This window comes from Clytia hemisphaerica, unplaced genomic scaffold (assembly GCF_902728285.1).
Source record: "Clytia hemisphaerica strain Z4C2 unplaced genomic scaffold, Clytia hemisphaerica genome assembly, whole genome shotgun sequence".
Lineage (NCBI taxonomy): Eukaryota > Metazoa > Cnidaria > Hydrozoa > Leptothecata > Clytiidae > Clytia > Clytia hemisphaerica.
Window position 1 is genome coordinate 557,539 of NW_027103676.1, and position 21,051 is coordinate 578,589.

Genomic DNA, 21,051 nt, shown 5'->3' on the forward strand with positions numbered 1-21,051 from the left:
ATCATCCTAAAATATTCTTACATCATTCTTAGGTTAGGATCCTAATTCTGACTAGATTTAACATTTAGTATATACATCTCAAGCATAAAATGTCATTTTTGTGAAAGGATGCCTACTTGAAGGTAATTGGCAATTCATAATTGAAAATGTTCTAAAAATGGCATTGTTAGCACGAGTCTGGCTGATTCCATGAGGTGATATTCTTAGCATTATTCTTAATTGTTTGGCCAATTTCATCGTGGACATTCTTATAAATTGTATTCTTATAAAAAAAGCGTGTTTGTGTCTACTATGTTTAAGCATTTTATTGTATAGAGAAAGCAAACTTTGTAAGTGTTTCTTAATAAGCTCTTTTAAGTCATTTAATATTAATAATGAAATATTTTAAGTCGCATGCTCCGAAAAATTCTAAAGCTTTTAGGCAGCTGAAGAATTGTTTCCACAAAGGGCAACTAAAAAGTCATTTATCAATTGTTCTAAAAAAAAGACTCACAATTTTTTCAAAACATTCCAATATTTTTGAGTATAAGTTAGAGTTAGTCAAATTTTGCTAGACTAGACAGTAAGACAGGTCTGAATTGTACATGGTGGTAATGAAGTCTTTGATATTTTCATATTTTGATTGATCCACTTGTGTAATTTCTTTTGTCTTTTTAGAAAAAAAAGTGTAAAATTATCAAAAGTGCAAAATGGTTCTTCTTGATAATGATACGGTATGATTTCTCAGTTGGTTCTTGTGCAGGAACACTTATGTAAAAATAAGACCTTCAACTAAATGGATGGTCAAGGGGGTGGATAATTCCACTAGAGACAACAGGGGGGGGTCAGGATCCAAATAACCCCAGGGCCGGGGGTGGTGTCAATTTTTTTTTTCAAATTTTAAAAAGTCAAGTTGGTATCGATACCAAAATGAGGGGGTGGGTCCCCCTTTTTTTGAAAATTAGGGAATCTTTAAGTTGGTATTGATACCAAAATGAGGGGGTGGGTCCCCCTTTTTTTAATTTTTTCTGAATTTGAAATTGGTATCTGACTTAAAATGTTGTATAATGTAAGTATAAAAACTTATTTGAATCATTTACATTATTATACTCTGATTCCATATAAAAGCATTCTTCATTCTACAATTAAAATTAAATTTTTATTTAACTTTCTCTGCTCTCAATCCTTTCAATCAACCAAAATTCATTCAAAACTAGAGTTGAACAAACTGAATCAAGTCTTAGCAGATTATTAGAACTTTTTTAGTCGTGATAGAATTTTTCTGTACATAACGTTCATCATAATATAGGCTATGTTACAATGCTAATACAATGAGTTTTTTATCTAGTCTAGTTTATCAACTAGTTTTATGAATTTGATACATTTTGCCAATTTAGTTCAAGAAACTTAATTTACGTTGTGTTAGAATGAGAAAAACTTGTTTTCATTTTCAGGAGTCCAAAGTACATAATATAAGTGACATAGCGTCAGCCTGGGTTAAGGTCCCAGGCAAAAATTAGGTGTTAAGTTTTAAGTCCCCCCAAAGATTTATGAATTTTTTGTTAGCCCCCAGGACTTTTAACCCTAGACACTTTCAAAAAAGTTGATCCAGTAAAAAAGGTTTTTTCCAAAATGTGAATTGTGTTCAGTCCTAAGTTTAAGATAAAATATTTTGCACGCTTTCTCTAGAAATATTGCACGGCAGGCGAAAATTTTTCAGATTCATGAGCTTCAATTTGAGTAAATGAAGCCAACTACTAAGCTGAATTATTTTAGCCCCACGTTAAGTGATGAAATTTTAGCTCCCCCCAAGTACATAGGTCCCCCCAAAAAAGTGGTGTACTTCCAGCCCCCTCCTTTTTTGGGAAAGATTTAAGGTGTAACCCCCCCCCCCAACCAGCAGGGGGGGCTGACACTATGAGTGATTAATAAGAGGAATGTTCTTTGAATTAAAACATCCACATATTTAGTGTCCTTTGTTTGCAGTATCCTATGCATTTAACCTCTTGCATTTTTACTGATTGCCAATTTAGGAGGGTGGGTCCCCCTTTTTTTAGAAAATTGGGTTTTTCAAGTTGGTATTGATACCAATTTAGGGGGTGGTGGTGTCTACTACTTTCAAATCTTGAAAAGTCAGGTTTTTGGGCCCTGGGTTGGTATCCTGGACCCTGACCCCCCCCTGGAGACAAGGATGTTTTCATCTCCTTTTATAGTCAAGGCCAAAATATTGAAAGTTATTTCATTATAATTTTTAAACTAAATTTTTTTTTTAGTTTTTGACTCAACTGACTTTACTGTTCAACAAAACCAGAAGTATTGGAACTGTTTTTGTTACAATGAAGCAATGTAAGTTTTTTTATACCCTCAATCGTGGTCGCAAATAGAAAAGGGGATAGACTCCCTCACTCTGGCTTCCTGACAGCCACCAAATGATTATACTTATACTTAGTTACTTATACCTTTACCTATACCATCAATTGGAGTATCTTGTTTAGGGGTATATAAGGAGTGTCTCCTTAAAGTATTCCTTTGATCTTTATTTTGCTATATTTTTTACCTTTAAATTTGGATGTCATTCTTGTTATTTGCATCAAATTTTCAAAACATAAAAATTGGTAGAATCTTGATTTCCTGTTTTAATTCTAGCTTTTTCTAATCTTTATGCTGTTCTGGACACAGTTTTTGGTTAATTTTGAAATTAATTGGGTGTTTGTGAATTTTTGCCTTTTTCAAAAGCTAAAATCTACCAAAATTACAAGAGATTTTCTGTGATAACTTCTTTCTATCAGGGTCAAATTTTAGCTTAAAATGTTCAGGCTCTATCATGAATTTTCAATTTTAATACCGGGTGCGCCACAAAAAAGTTTCTCTCTTTGAAACTAATTTTCTCGAAATCTAAAAAATTTAAAAGAACCATTCCTATTTCATTGGAAAGAAGAAAGATAAACTTAAATTTTGTTGGGTCATTTATTAAATTTGATTCATTAGATCAAAAGTTATACTCAATTGAATGAAAAAGTTACTTTCAGAAAGTGCTCGAAAACGTTGAAAATCGACCTATCAAATTTTTATTTTAAAATTGGCAATCACAATAGCCTTTGCATGATTAAGAGCATTTTTCAGTAACTAAACACATAAATTTTGAAACTGAAGGGTTGAAAGGGTTTAAAATATTCATCAAAATCACTTTAATTTACTTTTACCGAAATTTTCCTCCGATTTTTGGTTCTAGACTTGATAAAGTCTATGTAAGGCTGGATCTACCTCGAAACCCGTATTTGATGTACTTTTATGAATTTTATCAGATTTTTTGGCCTTTTTGGACGAATTCTCTTCATTTCATTGAAATTCAACCTTCCTTTATACAAAAAAGGTCATTTAGACAGCTAATTATCATTTTTAATAACAGAAACGAAAATACTGATGTATCATGTAATTATGCTTCTGTTTGATTTGATAGGTCGATTTTTAACGTTTTTGAGAACTTTTAGAAAGAAGCTTTTTTATTCAATTGATCATAACTTTTGATCTAATGAATCGAATTTAATAAATGACCCATCAAAACTTAAGTTTACCTTTCTCCTTGCCAATGAAATAGGAATGGTTCTTTTAAAATTTTTAGATTTCAAGAAAATTAGTTTCAAAGAGAGAAACTTTTTTGTGGTGCACCCGGTAGAATGGAAATTTATTTGTATGATCCAATGTAATTTTTTAAGAAATTTTTTTCTTTAGACCACGGAGAGACAAAACCAAAACCTCGAAATCTCAAATCAACAGACCCCAACCCACATGCAACTGGTGAACCAAGGTGTTTATTTAGAGCTACCAATGGCAAGAAGAAATTGAGCACCGTTGTAAGTATAACGCTTGAGACAATAATCATGAGAAATTTTTGAATGCCATCAATGATAATCAATGATAATCAATAAAGTTTTTACTCAAACCTCGTGAGTCAAGAGACAAGATTTTTTCATCATACTATTAGAAACATAATATCCAAAAAAACCTTGATCGACCTTCTGTTTTTTTCTGGAATGAGTAACTAAGATAGTCACTCGGATTCACTTCAGAATTTTCCAGTGTTTTTGATTGGGAAAATGATGATGTTTTTATTACACAAGATTTTAAACATCTATTAAATGAGTTTCCAATTTTTTTTCAATGGATTCTACTTGTATGTTCTGGATTGATTATTTTCAGTCGAAAATAATACATTGAAGAATAAAAAGATATTTTCTTTTATTCCAGGTGATGCATAAAGATGTTAATAAATTTCAAGTAGTAAGTATATGATTTTTGATTTCGCTAGGAAGTGACGGCATTATATAATTCCATTTGATTTTCAAAGAAGGGAGCAAATACGTATTTTGAGCTTTTTGTTGTTAATTTGTAGTATCAAACTTTTTCCTTGCCTGTTCTTGAATTGTAGATTTCCCATTTTCTTTCGTACTTTATTGTCATTTTACTAATCAAATATATTGTTGTTCAAATTTCAGGCATACGCATCTCTATTGAAAACGAATATCGACAGTCTCAAGAAAAGAGACAAGAAATCCAAAAAGTCCAAGAAAACGAAAGCAACACAGTAGAATCGTAAATTTAAAAAATCGAAATAACATAAAAATTATATATATAGTCCATCATTTGTCATCATTTTTGTGCGGGATTGAGATTCATGGTGTTCGATTTTCATGGTGGGATCGTCAAATGGACAAGTAAAAGTTACTTTCAAGGTACTGACTATGAATTTGGATTCTGTGCATGCATGAAAATGGACTTGAAATGATTTATCAAATGAACTCATGTATTATGGACAATTTTTTGAGTGATGATGTTAAAATTGATGTTTGATAAATAGAATTTATTTATTGGTTGCTTTCAAGAGACTTGGGGGTCAATGCTAAATAATACTCGAATTTATAACCCTTTGACGTGTTTGAAAGTGAATTTTTAGTTCAAAAGCTTATTCAAAATATTTTAAATTCGGTCTTTTTATCAGATCATTCTGAATATTTCTTATATTTTCTTGGGTTTTTTTTGAAGGCGACTATAATTCTAGAACTTCACAAATGAATCAACTGTTAGAGCTGTATTTTTTATTTCCACTACATATATGATAACAAACATCAGCCCTGGAAATTAAGTTTTGTGTCCTTTGGTTTTTTTATTTTGGGTAGAAATTGTAATCGAGTTTATTAGTGAAATTTAGAATTGCAGTATATATAATAAAACCATGATTTGGTAAGAATATATTACAATAATCTTTTTTTTTTTTAATAATTTTTCCTCCTTATTAATCTTAAACTAAAAAATACAAATGAAATTCTATCAAGAATTGCAAACTTTTTTCATCTTGCTTGAAACCTCTTAACTACCAAAGGTCTTCATTGTCTGAATTAAGTAAAATCTTGGGAATACTGGGAATTCATGTTTCCAAACTCTGAAAGATTTTTCCAGACATCAATCGGGTATTAATCACTATTTCCAATTTTTCATAAATTATAAAATGCATGGTTCATGAGCATGTTTAATTTTTCGTCTTTTTCATTTTAGAAGAATTAAAACTAAATAAAACGAATGCGCAAGATGAGTAAACACAAAAGATTTCACGATAATACTGAATATTTTTTGTTGGTTTCTTTTTAAATCAAATATTCTAATCCAGCAAAAATTTATCCGAAATGCGTTAGTTTGTTTTCCAGATTTTTGGATTGCTGGTTTTTATAAATTTCTCAACTTTTGAAAGATTTTGTCTTTTTCTGATCCTGATACTTTTTGCTGACTGTGAAGTCATGTTGAGTGAATGGATACTTAAATCAAGCAGAAATTTGAAAAACTTTATTTTGTAAGACCCAAATAAGTCTTTGTTTAGGCTGGACGTTACTCATATGTTTTCATCCAAATTATTTTTTTTAATTTCTCTCTAGAGCCTATGATTAAAATGGAATGGTTATTTTGGCTTATGGCTACTGCAGCTCTGGTAAATTTCGGATATGGGTTGAAAAGTAGTGCTGATATTTATGCCAAACTTGTTGACGTCATCAAAGATAAAAGTGCCGACGCCGAAAATGATTTTCTGGATAAACATTACTTCACTGAAAATAAAAGTAGGTATCTTTTTTTTTTTTGCTCTCGCCATGAAGATAGCATTTATAAACAATTTTTTTCAATCTGTTTTTTGTAAAATTCGAACAGATATCAAGAGATATGTATTCACATGTTACACCTTGGTTTTGTGACATTTTTTTTTGTAAAAGTTTGAAATTCTTGCTTTGTAAATCCAATATCTAGAGTCTTTGACCCCCTTAGGGGGAGCATTGATATTGAAATTCTACATGTATAAAATTTGTTGAAAATATCAACAATTTTTGAAGCCTTCTGATTTTCTTAGCTTTATGAATTTTAAATCTAGAAATGTTGTAGAAATGTTCTTTTTTCACCATTTTCTGAGTATTTTTGTGAAAATAATTGGGCCTTTGAGAGTTCCCAAAGGCTTTAGATGTTCTTAACTTGTTCTTAATATGTTTAATATTTTTGAAATGTAAGTGTTATGTTCTTATACATTGTGTTCTTATATAAAAGAAGTGTATCTTACTTTTTAGATGATTCAATTTGGAAATACTCCATGGATGAAGCCGAGAAATTACTGAACCAAAAATATGACCTTGACGAGCTAGTCACGTGGGAGAAAGAAGTACGAGATTTGAGAATGTTGTTCAAATACTGCTCCAATGGAAAACAATCTCGACCAGACTGTCCCTCCATTTTTGATAGAGTCCATCGTTATATGAAAGATTGGCAATGGCCAGCTTTGAGGGGAGAATTTTTCCGGCGTTTTAAAGCTCCAATTCGTACGGCTTTTCAATCAATGGTCATGTTGATGTTTTCTTCCATGACCAAACGACCCTGGGTTAAAACATACAAAGAAGCAAATGACTGGTATGATAATATCAGCCATGAATATTCAGAAGTCGGGAAATTTTATGCTGATTTCTCAAAGAAAATCCACGAAGAGCGATCATGGGATTTTTCCGCACCTGAAGTTTGTCAATACCGTAGATTCATGTGGAAAGATTTTGAACAACCTGCTTGTGAAACCAGATGGCGCGAAACCGACCCACCTGGTGGCCCTAAGAACAAGCGATCAGCTGTCAATCATTTCATCGAATCCGAACGGGAAGTAAATATCCCAATTGGGTTAAAACAACGCGAGAAAAGATCAACTGATAAACAGCTTCTAAGCAAAGCTCGAAAGTCAGATGCATCTCATGATTTAAGTGAAATGCCTAAAAAGAGAGAAAAAGATGACGATGATGACGATGATGACGACGACGATGATGATAAATCCTCAGATAGCTCCAATAGCAGCGAAGAAGAAGAAAAAGATCCATTTTTCAAAGCATTCGCTGGCAATAGTCAAGACCAGGAAATCAAGATTGGTGGGTTCGCATCCGACTTTGAATTTATCATGAAAGGGCGCTTCAAAGATGAAACAGCTGGCAAGGAGATAATTGTTGATCAACGCTACATCAATGTGCGCGAGACAACGAAAGGGGAAGTTATCGAAGAGATGATTAGCGAGGCTTACGCAAAACGAACCGAATTAGTGAAATCGAAAGTTGCCGAGATGGATAAATATGTTCAAGATACATACGGAACTATGCGTAAAGCTGAACTCCTCTTTTTGAAAAATGTTAAGAAACAAATTAAGAAATGGCAATCAAAAAATAATATTTATATTCCACAATAGACATTCTCGAGAGATGAGAATAATCATAAATTATTAGTAATTAGAAATTTCAAGACCTGCTTAATGAAAAATAAACTTCATTTAGGATTTACAGTCAATTCTCGCTAATTCGAACCCAACAGGGAATCTTCGAATTAAAGAGAGTATTTTAAGAGGGTTTCTACCTGACGGGAATAAGTTCGAATTATAGAAGATCGAATAAGCGAGAGTCGACTGTACTGTACTTCAAATATCCTGTCCACTTTGTCGTAATTTTGTGCTCTAAAAAAGGGAACAGAGCGTTAGTTAGTACTCATAAAAAGAAAGTTTCTTTCCTTAGTAAAATTTCTTTATTTTGTCTAGCTGACATAACATTTACTTAATGGGATTTCACTTCTTAATGCGCAAAATAACAAAATTTTTATCCGCTTTAAAATACTCAGTTGCAAAATTTGAAACTTTTAAGTTTATAATCTTATATAAGAGTTCCAACAAAAGAAAACCGCTGTTACTCTGTTTTTGTAGAATGAAAAGCTAATCTGAAAAACAGGTCACATTCTAGGTACAGATTTTGATTTTAGGTTAGAACCAATTTTTTTCATTTTTTGTTTATTTAATGAAACACATGAAATTCATTTAAAGGTATTGTTTTTAGATAAGAGTGATATCGTTTGCTTACTCATCGATTTAAATTCACAAGCTTTTTACATTGGATTGGCACGGATGTGGAGCAAGATTGTTCAGAAAGATTATGCTTATATCAGCATAATATAACACTAGGCAATAACTGTCCTGATATGAAACATGTGCCTGATATGAAACGGGCTTATATAAAAATAAAACCTTTAACGAGAGATTGCCGATTTTAAAGAATCCAAATTTTAGATATGGAGGAATTGATTTTAATAAGAGTGAGAAGAGTTTGTAATTTGTAGGTCAAGTATATTGTAAATAGCATTACACGTACCCAGTCCTTTGTTATTTGTTATTTTATACAGTGAAGTCTCTTTTTTGTGGTTTTTCGTGAAAATCAGCGAAAAAAAACAGTTAGGTTACACATCAGGTTAGAAACTTCATCATAGTACCCTTCATGTTCAGTCATTTGTTTGGTCGTTTTCTGTCGGCTAATGCGATCTAAAAATTATGGTAATTTTAGGACATGCCATAACTTACCGAGTCGAGTTATAAAGGTCCGAGTTAAAAAGACTCAACTGTGCATGAATATGATAGTTCTCACGATTGTTATCAATAAAATCAAAGAGTGATAGACGAGGGTCTGGGTACGAGATTGTAAGATTTTTTATTATTTTCACCTCTCCACGATACCCTATATTTAAGGACGTCCCTATATTTAAGGTCCGGACCGTCCTTATATTTTTCCGTCGGAAAACACAGATATCTATATTTCTCCTATCCAGTAGATTAAATGAAGATCAGTGGGGAAAATGGTCCTTAAATATGGGGTAACATGCCGTACTGGTTGAGGAATTAAACATTGTAAGATAGGTCAAACTTATTTTCCTGATTCAAAATCATACAATTTAGATGGAAATTCTTTTTTAACCTCTTTCGGACAATAATAGTCATAATACAATTGCTAAATTTTGAACTTTGAATTTTTGTCGTATTTTGATTACCGCAATATTGCCATTCAACTTACTTACTGAGTGATAAGACTTTATCATATGTTGTAAACTTTTTTTATAAGAACCATATGTTCTTAACTTTATGTGTTTTAAGCCAAAAATGTTCTTAAAATCTTCTAAATCTCGAAATGTTTTTGTGCTATTCCCTTAGAATTTAGTGGTTTAGATAAAGTCCATTAAACTTTAGAATGTTCCTAACTTGCATTTAATATTTTGGCTCTCCAAGACTTATACAAGTTCTTATAAAAAACTTATATTTTTATTGCTGCATGTTACAAGAATGTTATCTGTAATGTGCCATATAAGTATATACCGGTGCACCAGATAAGGGTATCGCTTTTCAAAAATTGTATTGCCTTTTTCCTTCCTTCTTTCTTAAAAATTCAGTTGGTTTTCATCCATTTATATCTGAGGTAGTTTTATATGATTTTCGCAAAGTTAGCTGAAAGAAAAATGGCACTTGTTACATTGCTCTTGAATAAAAAATATAAATAAAAGTATAATAACTTGTGTTGAAAAGGTAACTTTGAGTGGATGGTTAATATGAAGGTCTACCAAGGTAGGGTATCATCAGGTGACTGGGCAAAAAATGAATTTTTGAAAATATTTTTAACCTGATGGTTCCATCGGCAAGAACATGAAATTTTGATAAAAATTGGGGTATTAAACATGCTCTTATCAAAAGTTATGGAGGTTTAAAGTTTTGTAATGACGTCATCATAAGCCTTTCCAAGCAAAGCTTAATAAAAACCTCGTAATTTCGGAACAAGTTGACCAAATTTGATGTTGAAATATTTTTCTGGTTTATAGATCTTACGATACATATTCTGTAATGTAAGATTTGATAATGCTTCTTCAAATAATCTTAAGAAATTTTTAATTGTAAGTATTTGATAATTTCAAGGGTTTAAATAGGGTCTAAAACACCCAATTTGTTATTAAAAATTGCACAAAAAATACTCACAAAATGGTAAAATTATGAACAAAAAACATTTTTGGGCTTAAATCCCCAAAAATTAAGAAGATCCGAAAGTTCTTTTGAAAAGCTGAAAAATCAGTGTATTGATTACTTACACGTTCATTTAAGAGTTGAGAAAAAGGCATTTTGAGGATGTAAAATTTGTAAAATCTGACCATCAAAAAAAAGCACCATAAGGGTAAATATTTCGCCCAAATTTATTCAAATTTGGCTAAATTTGGAATATTCAAAAGCAAAATTCGATATCAAAATAAGACAGTTTGCCAGACGTTTCAATATGTTTGGCACTTTTTTAGAACTGACAGGCCCTGACAGGTATTGACAAATCCTATGAGCATCCATTTGAATGATAGCATATGTAAGAGTTCCCCGCCTTATGAATTATTTATGAAAATGATATCTCTCAACTCGGGAACAAAGGAATAATATTTGAAAATTTGAATTATTCATTTTGCTATGTTTAAAACATTTCTCTTTTTTTTCATATTATATTTTAGAAACATATTTTCATTTTTGTGTGTTGGAAGTATTTGTATTTTTACCTCTTACGTGTTGTCTTTTTTTCTTCAAAAGTTGTTACTAAATCTGCATGTTATGTAATATACACCCCCTTCTCACAAACACAAGCCCGGTTTTATTCGATCAGTTGGGGTAAAAATATGGACTGAAACTCGATGGGGATTGATATTCCTATGTTTTTTTCTGATTGGGGATTTGGATTCTATCGTTTTCTAGTCAGAAAGTTCAGTGGGGATGGGAAAAATAAAATAATAATTTGCTGTGATGATTGGTTTATTTTATTTTCAGCGGGGACAAAAAATGGAGCATGACCCCCCCCCTTACTCCCTCCATTGGGATAAGCATGTAATTTAAATTTTTAGTTACATTAATCAAAATCTTTTACATCGTTTCTCGAAAATATCATAATTTTAGCTATTTCATGTCTAAGTGGCCTCCCAAGCGGATTCCGTGATGACGTGATAGGGATTTTTTTGTAGCGTGATTACGTGATAAGAGGTCAAAACGTGATCGTGATTTGAAAGATTTTTGAGCCGTGATACGTGATTTGGACTTTTTCAAAGGGATGTACGATTGACCATTTTTTGCTGATTTGCCTGATCGTGATCGAAGACAAAGAATTGCGTGATATTGTGATCAGAGTTACCGCTGGGGGGCCTCGCCTAAAGCCGGAGAATCTGCAAGAGTCTACAGTAAATTAATTTTCATATGTGTTTTAGTTTAGGTATAGAAAAACTGTCGAGTCTTATTGCAGGTGTATTTAAAGGTTTCAAACAAGTGCATTTGACTGAAGTCTGTTAACCAATCAAATTCAAGAAAGCTTTACAACCAGCCAATCAGAATGTTGAAAAAGATAACAAGCGAGCCAATCATATTTCTTTATGCCACCGTGTACATGATCAACTTGTCCATTCTGCCACAGTTGGTTCTTCAAAAAGTTTGTTTACAAAAACATTATGGAAATTCAACTCTGTGTGGTGAAAAATCTGGGTTGGCAATCACACAAGAGATGAAGAAGGTAAAATTTCAACACATCTCAACTCATATTAGACTTAGACTGGCACGCCAGTCGGGCTGGAACGGTATCACGCGGGAAAAGTGAGCGTAGGAGTTAGGTAAGCGTAAGAAGAAATTCATTTGTCGGTGGCAAGGGCTGAAATCCCTTAATCAGCAGCCTCTCACCAAGTTTTGATCGTTCTTCTACGCAGCTCCTATTCTAGCAAACGCCCGCTGCCTTTATGCTCCCGCCCTCTGACATGATTAATTAACAGACTAGTTTGCTAGTCTAACTAGACTATACTCCTGGTGGGGGGGGGTACTTAGACAAAATTGGGTACGGGGACTTGTTGCTGGTCAGGGTCCCTTTTCTAGGCTCTGAAGAAATCAGTAATAGAGTCCCAAGTTTAATAGTTTTCAAGATTTGTACCTGACAGGGTCAACTTTTGGTTATTTTGTATGATTTTCAAGGTGAAATTAGAGCATTTTTCAATTTTTCGTCTCAGTAATTTTTGCAACTTTTCAGGTTCCCATATTTACCAAACATTCATATCTTACAGGTTCTAGTTTTAAGCTCCAGAGGCATTCCCCGTCGGCCGTCAAGGTCTTCCCCCGGGCTTATGCTATAGTCTAACACTTTGTCACCTTCTGAAAAATAATATCCAAGGCGAAGAAAATTCGTGAACGGGTTTTGCTTTCAAAGCGAGTTTAAAGCCGTAGAGTATGCAATGTTGATTAGTCCGAAAAGGGCGTGCAGGTTGTACAGACAGGGACAGACAGAAACCTACCTAGGCAAAAGCATAGGCTTTGCAGATATACTGCAAAGATCACGGCACAAAACCCACGTCCGATCTTTTAATAAAATATAGAAAAATGACACAATCTTGCGCATATCGAGAATCTTCGCTAAAAATGAGTTTGCGAGTTTGAGGCTCAAATCAAATCTATCTATCAGGTTTATAAGTCTTGTGTGTTGAAATTTTGTTATTACATTTCACAATTTTATGATATTATTGAATTTTAGGAAACGTCTCATTGGTGGTTCGCTATCCTTGCTTCATCTCAAATTCCCGCCATTTTTACCGTTCTCATCTGGGGACCAATCAGCGACGCGATCGGTCGGAAGAAAGCAATGTTGTTGATTCCAATAATGAGTATTTTGCAGAATATTGTTTTCCTGTTATGCTCCTATTATATCAATTCTTCGATCATTTATTTGTGTTTTGGAATGTTTTTGGCGTGTTTTTTTGGAGAATTTCCAGGAGTACTAGCTTTATCCTGTGCATTCATTGCAGATGTTACAGCGGGTCTAAAAGCTAAATCTCGAGTCACTAGAATGGCGCTTATAGATTGTGCTGTTAATCTAGCTGGGTTACCTGCAGGGCTTTTCGCTGGTCAGCTTTTAAAACATCTAGGATTCACAGCTGTCTTTGGACTTTCGATCGGAATCAATCTGTTGTTGTTAGCTTACATCATTTTTCTTTTACCCGACCCAAGAGCATTACAAAAGGTTCCCAAAGGCAAAGAGCTCAAAGAATCAACATCTTCGGAAAACAAGAAACTTGTTCCTGCGTCAGCGACGAATGAAAGCATCTCAGATAACTCAAGCAATGTTTCCAGTAACATTGACAGAGTGCCCGACTCTTCAAACGATAGCTCCTCAGAGTCTGCAAGTGAATCGCCACCTCAGTTAGACAAGAAACCAATCACTTGTGATCTCTTTAAACCGCACAAGCAAATCTACCTTGTTTACAATCTATTATCGTGCAAAGAAAGGAGACATTTAATTCTACCACCCCTGTTTGCATTCAGTTTTGTTATTTACGCTTTTATTGGAGAACTAACCATTACGTCATTATATCTCAAAAGTGATCCTCTAGCCTTCACTCCAGACTACATCGGATATTATTACGCCTCACAGGCTGTTATTCGTAGCCTTGGAATTCTCCTGGTGACACAATTCGCTTATCGAGTTTTAAAAGCGTCAGATGTTAACGTTTTATTATTTGGGATTGCTACACAAATTATGTGTTATGTTCTTATCGGGTTTTCTCGGGATACGTTATCGGTATTCATGGCAAATATTATCGGTTTCGGTTTAACAGTCGCGCTATCGTTGTCTAGAAGCTATACATCAAAACATGTACCACCGGAGCAAGTTGGTACCCTGATGGCGGCATTCGAATCTATCGACGCCCTATCATTTACGACAAACTTGATGTCGATTGAAGTTTACAATGCAACTCTAGATCGTTATTCAGGAGCTGTATTTCTCTTCTTAGCTGGCTGCTCAAGCGTTGGTTTTTGTATAACGGTGGCCAACAAAATTTATTTAAAGCGAATACGAAATGAACTGAACAGCGAAATGAATGAAGCTCTTAATGAAAATTTTAGAACTTCGGATGCTTGATATATATTTATTCTTAAACTTGACTTTTTGTTTTAATCTGCATATAATATTTTTGTTTTGTGAAGCCTAAATTTGTGATAATATTCTGATTTTTAATTTAGCTGTGATATTCGAATAGTTTATTCTTATTGAAATGTGACGAATTGTCTGACTAGGCTGAGAATATAGCCTGGAAGCCATCATACCTCTCCAAAATCGAAATATCCGAATAAAAAATGTCATTCTAGGTCGAACTTTAAATTCTGCAAAGCGCTAAAATACCCAGAATCGCTAGCATATTTTGACCTGAATTGTAGATCTTGACTAGATAGATTTCCAGCTCGCACAAATGATTTTGCTATTCTAGGGAAAAAATTCCCTTTCTATTATTGATGCCCAGGGCCCAGGGAGTTTTCAAAACAGGCAACAACCAAAAGAGATACATCTCGTACCCAGACCCCACTTACACTTATGCAGTCATTTTTAATTATTTCTCCAAAAAGGGATGGGTTCTACAATCATGGGTAAAATATTTGAGACAAAGTGTATTTCCTTGTGACCTTAGTGGCCTACAGGGACGTACCCTATCAGATATGAATTCGTCCAAAATTACATTAATATAAGCGGTCCCCGGCTAACCGATACCCAACCGAATTTTGGTATTTATACATTTTTTTAATAAGTACATTCAAATTTTTTGAAGGCTTCGGATGTTCTTAACTTTTTCAGTTTCAAGCCTAAAAATGCTCTTAACATGTTATTTTTTACCATTTCTAGAGTACTTTAGTTCATTTTCCTAAGAAAATACAGTTGACGATCTCTAATTCGATCTTCAAGGGGAATTGGATTTTCATCGAATAAGGGAGCTTATCGAATAAGGGAGCGTCGTTTACAAGAGTTTCTTGTTGACGGGAACTTTAAATTTCATCGAATAAGGGAGCCTATCGAATAGTAGAACGCCGAATTAGAGAGCGTGAACTGTAGGTGTTTTAGAGTTCGGAAAGTCTATAAATTTCCTTAACTTATGTTCCTAATATTTTGGCCATCGAAGCCTTTTTTATATAGCTTGTTCTCATTTTGTCATTTATTATCCCAAACATTTTCCTGCGATAAGGTGTTCTCGGCACATAGCAAGAGACGAGAAAAATTATGAATTATTCATAATATTCAATTTTTTTATAATAACGTTCGGTATTATACAAACACAATCTAAATAATAAACAATAAAAGTGGTAAGAATAAAAAATTGTTGTTGAATTATACAGTTTTGATATTTTATGTGGAAACAATACAGTTGATAAAAAAATCTGGGCATAAGGTTTTATTAAGGGTTCGAAAAAAAAATATTTCATTGTCAAAAAATAAAAAAAAAAACACTTAAACAATATTTACAAGTTTAAAGAGAACTAAAGGTTAAGGTGTGGCTCAAATCCTAATTTTAGGGCGGTTTTATCGCTTTTGTATTATAAACGAATTATAACTAATTATAACTAATTACAATCTTATAAAAGTATTCTTAAGTGTTTTCTTCCAGAAATCTTATCATATTTGAGCGAATTTTGTTTTTTGATGATTTTTCGGAAATTTGATTACAGTTTCCTGATAAAACGAGGAAAAACCGAAGAACTTAAAAATATCTCAGTTTAACATAAATTGGTATAATCTTCGTAGTTTAAGCTAGCTAAATACTTTAAAAACTTTAGTTTACGAAAAATTTGAGCCATAAAATTTCAGTCAAATCCACGTTTATCAGAGATTGTCATCTTCGTCCCCTGCGTATTATCGGCTTTTTTATGCTTACTGATAGCGCTAGATAATATTCTCTGTAGTCAATCAGTAACATAAATAAAGCCTGGGATAGACAGGGACAATGTTTTAAGATCTTTAAAAGCCTGGTAACCATCTTGGCATGATTGAATTTCGATTTTCTTAGAAAAATTGAGCGATGCAGAAACAAAATTTTTCAAATCTGTGTGACTTTACGTGAAGTTCGATCAAAGCAGGTCACCACTTGAATATGATGGTTTTTCATGGCTTGTTGATGTCGTTGAAAATGTTGTTGTTGTTGAATCTGGTGCTGATGTAATTGTTGCTGAGTAAAGGAAGAATGTTGAGCAATTTGTTGATGGGGAGGATGAGGATGTTGATGCTGAAGGTAACTTTGTTGGGGATGGTGGTTTGGATTGTATGAGGGAACAGCAGCTGGTTGATATTTCATGTAACCAATCGGTTCTGAAAAAGAAATGAACAGCATTTATTATTAATATTCTGTTTTCTAAAAAGTCAATCCCTAAGCAAGTAACCTGGGGACTTCTTATAGACTGGATACCCAGTCTTAGTTAACTGGACTCGTTCAGTTAGAAGCTGAATCTAGTCTACTAAGCAATCAAAACAAGAGGAAATATAAAAGAGCCTGAGATAAAAATTCAAAACAGCGAGCCTACTTCCAGCATACGTTATCGGGGAAAAATTGGAGCATGTTACTAAAACTTCCCATATGCATGAGCATAAATCCTCAATATTAGTTTCTTGATGTAACATCATTGAAACTAAAGAAAAACTCTCACTTTTTAATTGTTCGTTTTGTGTTCGAAGTCCTTCGATATGTCTCGATGTTTGCTGCTGTTGCGGATGTTGTCGCGAAGGCTGCAAGTGAGAAAGAAGGATACATGTTTTACTTTAAAGGGTTCTGAAATTTCAGAGAATCAATAATCGAATGAATTTCAGCCTTGTTGGTCTTTGCCCCCGGCTTTGGCTTTTCTATAAAAGAATTCTAATTGAAAAAAATACAGTGCAACTCTAAACAAATAACATCGGACTATGAATTTAAAATTAATCAAATTATATGTACCATATTTTGCGATTCCTTTTTGCCACTGCTTTTTCGTTTGTTGACTTGCTGTGGATCGTCTATTTGATAAACTTTCAATTGCAAATCTTCAGTATCCGACTGACATCCGCGTTTGGAATCGAACCATAATGGTTTCTTCACTCGGCCGCGCGTTGAAGAAAGATCGCTTGTCGATCGCCTACGGAAACCGAGGAATCTTTTCTTCTTCTTTTTGCCGGTAACCGACTCGTTATCAGTGGTATAGTTGTCTTCAGTACAACTGGTCAAGCCTCCTTCGGTCACGGACGTTTCGTAACCACTGCAATATCCTTCTGTATTGCTCAAAGAAGATTCTATAGAAGAAAGAAAAGATGGTGATTGTTAACCGGGTTCGCAAACGATGATACACTGGAGTCTCCAGTGCTCGAAGCTCTATTACCCGAATGTCCTTAATTCAAACAAGTTTCTCGTCACGTCAGTGAAAAAGCCTTGTAAATCAGTCTCCATAACTCGAAATTTCCATAACTCGAAGTTTCCATAACTCGAAGATATTTCAATTCCCCATACACGTTCGACTTATAGAGACTCCACTGTATACTTGTAAATATCATTAAAAGAGCTTTTGATTGATATTGTTATTGGTCAAAAAGCTCTCCAGCCGTTCATGAGCAAGACATTAATGCTTTAAAGTGTTTTGAATAATGAAAGATATGCAAAAGAGAGTACAAGAAATGTACTTACTTGAACTTCGTGAGAAGAATCGTGATCTTCGTGAACGTGATTCCGTGACACTATCACTGACGTATCCCGATAAACTTCGTGACGATTTGCGTGATTTACTACGTCTGAAAATAAGGTAGAAAGAGGGTAAAAGTCTTTGAAAGATGAATTCATTGGCTTGAAGAGTCTAATAAAACATTTGGTAATCTGAGCTGATTAACTTTCATGTTGAACAAAGTTTGTCAGTACAATAATTTATTAAAGATTTGAAACTTTATCAGAGCTCTTTCAAGATTCGGCTTAATAGTAAATTTCTTTACAAAACCCATTTACAAAATTTCCAGAAAATCTAAAATAGTTTACTCTTTCTAAATCGATCTTCAAGGGGTCAAGAATTTCTTTTAAATTATATAAATATTCGTACTATGCATAGTATTTTATACAATTTTCCAGTTGAGCACACTAATGCTTTAGTTCGAACTACACAGGTGTTCGAATAATAAAAGCTACACGTTTTTTTTATAAGAACAAACTATATAAGAACATAAAGCTTCGAGGCCCAAAAATTTAAGAACATTCTAAGAACATACTAAGGCTTTGGAGACTTAAAAACATGCAATTTCTTAAAAAATTACATCATAATGCTCAAAAAATGCTGAAAATAAGAAGCTTCAAATCCAAAAAACTAAGAACATCCGAAGGCTTCGAAAATTTTTGACGTTCTTATAAAAAAAACGTGTATCGAATTAGAGAGAGTTGACAGTACAGTATTGCAACCGCGTATTTGTGAGCATGGACGGAAATCTTAGGATTGTCGTTTGAGTCAAAAACCCTCTTACTGGCTAGACGAAAATGATGTATTTGTCTCTTAGCTAGTCGGATTTCCGCATTATGGAAAAGTTGCAACATTGGACTGTAAAATTCACTTACCCAAATGGCCATAACTTATGTTTGGTTGATCGAACTTCTTCCCTAACAATCGTGCTATCATCAACTTTAATTTCTTCGCCACTTCTCAATGAAGACGTCTGACTGTGAATACCACTATCCAATCCACTGCTTGCTTCACTACATCCGGACATTCGCTTATCCGGCGAATGGTTATTTCCGCTGTTCGATTTCTTATTTTTCCGTTCCGATTTTGGTGACAAGATGCTGAATTTCGATTTTCCAGATTTCGGTGATAGCGGCATGTCCGTTGTTTTTGATGAAGATGACGAGGAAAATAATTTTTTAGGCGATTTTGGCGTTTCTGATGATTTCTTTTCATTTTTAGGTGATTTTGTGAATCGAGATGTTAGTGAGTTCTTAGAGTTTTGGTGTTGGTTTTTGGCAAAAGATTTTGGAGATGTGATTACACGAGCCGGTTTTCCTTCACCATCCACGACTGGTTTTCGGGATTTGTGTTTCTCCGATTTTTTATCTTCGGGTTCCTCATAAACCGTCGACCAACGATATCTCAGACGAGTTGGGTTACGCCCAGATCGCCCTCCACCAAGGGCGGGACTTGCAAGGGCGTCAGAATCGTAGGCGTCACTCTCATATGCAGAAACCACACTGATTGTGTCTTCACGCGAATACGAGCGTTCGAAACTGGGTGGACTAAACATTCGATCCTTATTGACTGATTCGAGTAAATCACGTGACAGATTTTGACGAATAGGCATCGTCGGTGATGATGGAAGATTGGAAAGAGAAGGTTTCTTAGCAACCGAGAAGTTTGGTACCGAGGATACGGTAATTATATGATTTAAGTTCTGAAGTCGACCAGCAATATCAGTAGAGGCGTTTAATGTCGGTTCTTCCTCGACACGACTAGTACTGGGCTGGCATTCCCTCGACAAATCTGTTTCGTCAATCTCTTGAAGTGCAATTCCAGATAGATTCTTTTGTGGAGCAAGCTTTGGAGACTCACCGTTTGATGCTTCCCGTATACACGAAAAACGACCGACAGTTAAGGGTTGTATTTTTAAAGGATCATTCGTGGTTGGTTGCTTCGATAAGTCCGATTTTGGTGTGCTTGTTTTGACATTATTTAGAATATCATCGAGACAAGTTTCCTTCTCTGTTTCGTCTTGATTACTCAGTTTTTTAAGTTTTTCAATAACTTCTTCTTCGTCGAGGCTCGTTTGTTTACGGACCATTCCACGAACTATCTGAACCGGTTTTTTAGAGTATTCCGGTGCAGAAATGTAACCGTCTCTAGCGGAACTCGTTGACGTTGTTCTACGGAAGTTACGAAGTAGTGACGTAGCAGCATCAGACAAATAGCCGTCACCGCGTGTATACGAATTATTTCTACGGTTTTGTTTTTCGACTGAATTTTCCTCATCATCACTTAAAGCGTTAAAGTCTGTTAAAAGTTTCTCAATTCTTTTCTCGTGGTTACGTAAGTCTTTTTCACTAACGTTTCTCTCTAAATCCATGGCGGCTTCTTGTTTGGGCGTTGTATCTTGGGCGTTGAAAGTCATACTGATCTCACGTTTCACTTCTTCTGCGGTTTGTGGCGGGGGCGTTAAAGGTTTCGTCATATCGGGCGTTTTGGGAGTGGTCTCTTCTTCAATGATGGGCGTTTCTTTGACAACGAGAGGCGCAACAACATTTACAGCTCTTTCGATTGGAGCGATTGGCTTTTTAGCTATCAACAAAGAAGGAGGCGGAGAGAGTGGAGCCTGTGAGCTAGTCTTTTCTTCACACTCTTCCAATGTTTTTAATCTCATTCTCAAATCTTCAGTAGAATCTGCACATGGCATAATATCACTACCAGTATCCGTATTCTCATCCTCAGAAGAAGAAAGTTTCAATTTCATAATTTTCATTGTGTTCGGCGAAGGTGGGCGTTCATTATCCGTTAAATCGCGATCACTTAAGTGTCCGCCTGACGAGCCCATATAGATAACTGTGTCACAGGAATCTTCGCCGGCTGATGATGTATTGTAATCAGAACAATTGTAAGTGTCTTCGATTGCACGTGTTGAGATAAGAGGGTGTTGCACGCGAAATTTTGGCTTGCCTCCTTCATCACACGAGCTTTGGTCTGATGAGCTGCTATAGTTCTATGGGACGAAAAATAAAACAGTATTATAAGGAAGCCATATTTATGATTAATTAACATCCCAAAGTCAATCATCTTTTTTTCAGTTGGTTGGAATTTTAAACTTTCTGAAATATGTGTAAGTTTGTTTGCATTTCATATTTTTCCGGATTTCCCGGATTTTCCTGAAACATGCAAGTGTTTATTTTAGTTACCATGGTAATGTCCGC

The 21,051-nt window shown here is 34.4% G+C and overlaps 4 protein-coding genes across 12 annotated transcripts in view; 3 read left to right on the plus strand and 1 right to left on the minus strand.

Annotated features, from left to right (window-relative positions):
- Window positions 1–639: 639 nt before the first annotated feature.
- LOC136803623 (signal recognition particle 14 kDa protein-like) lies at window positions 640–5,240 on the plus strand. Its single transcript, XM_067060345.1, has 5 exons — window positions 640–713; window positions 2,253–2,325; window positions 3,712–3,833; window positions 4,228–4,260; window positions 4,476–5,240. The coding sequence occupies exons 1-5, from the start codon at window positions 690–692 to the stop codon at window positions 4,566–4,568; spliced, it is 345 nt and encodes a 114-aa protein (XP_066916446.1). The 5' UTR covers window positions 640–689; the 3' UTR covers window positions 4,569–5,240.
- A 670-nt stretch (window positions 5,241–5,910) lies between these two features.
- On the plus strand, window positions 5,911–7,819 carry LOC136803624 (uncharacterized). The gene is made up of 2 exons (XM_067060346.1): window positions 5,911–6,086; window positions 6,582–7,819. Exons 1-2 carry the CDS (start codon window positions 5,912–5,914, stop codon window positions 7,727–7,729), a joined length of 1,323 nt encoding a protein of 440 aa, XP_066916447.1. The 5' UTR covers window position 5,911; the 3' UTR covers window positions 7,730–7,819.
- Window positions 7,820–11,622: 3,803 nt separating this feature from the next.
- LOC136803627 (lysosomal proton-coupled steroid conjugate and bile acid symporter SLC46A3-like) lies at window positions 11,623–14,599 on the plus strand. Its single transcript, XM_067060356.1, has 2 exons — window positions 11,623–11,870; window positions 12,873–14,599. The coding sequence occupies exons 1-2, from the start codon at window positions 11,694–11,696 to the stop codon at window positions 14,256–14,258; spliced, it is 1,563 nt and encodes a 520-aa protein (XP_066916457.1). The 5' UTR covers window positions 11,623–11,693; the 3' UTR covers window positions 14,259–14,599.
- Window positions 14,600–15,384: 785 nt separating this feature from the next.
- Window positions 15,385–21,051, minus strand: part of LOC136803625 (uncharacterized) — a 72,182-nt gene continuing 66,515 nt past the window's right edge. For all 9 annotated transcript variants that reach the window (XM_067060347.1, XM_067060354.1, XM_067060351.1 and 6 more), the window contains 5 exons: window positions 18,718–20,843; window positions 17,809–17,912; window positions 17,089–17,420; window positions 16,805–16,883; window positions 15,385–16,469 (listed from right to left, as the gene is read on the minus strand). In XM_067060347.1, the coding sequence (XP_066916448.1) occupies window positions 16,201–16,469; window positions 16,805–16,883; window positions 17,089–17,420; window positions 17,809–17,912; window positions 18,718–20,843 (2,910 nt within the window). In that variant the 3' untranslated portion in view covers window positions 15,385–16,200. The remainder of the gene's footprint in view (window positions 16,470–16,804; window positions 16,884–17,088; window positions 17,421–17,808; window positions 17,913–18,717; window positions 20,844–21,051) is intronic.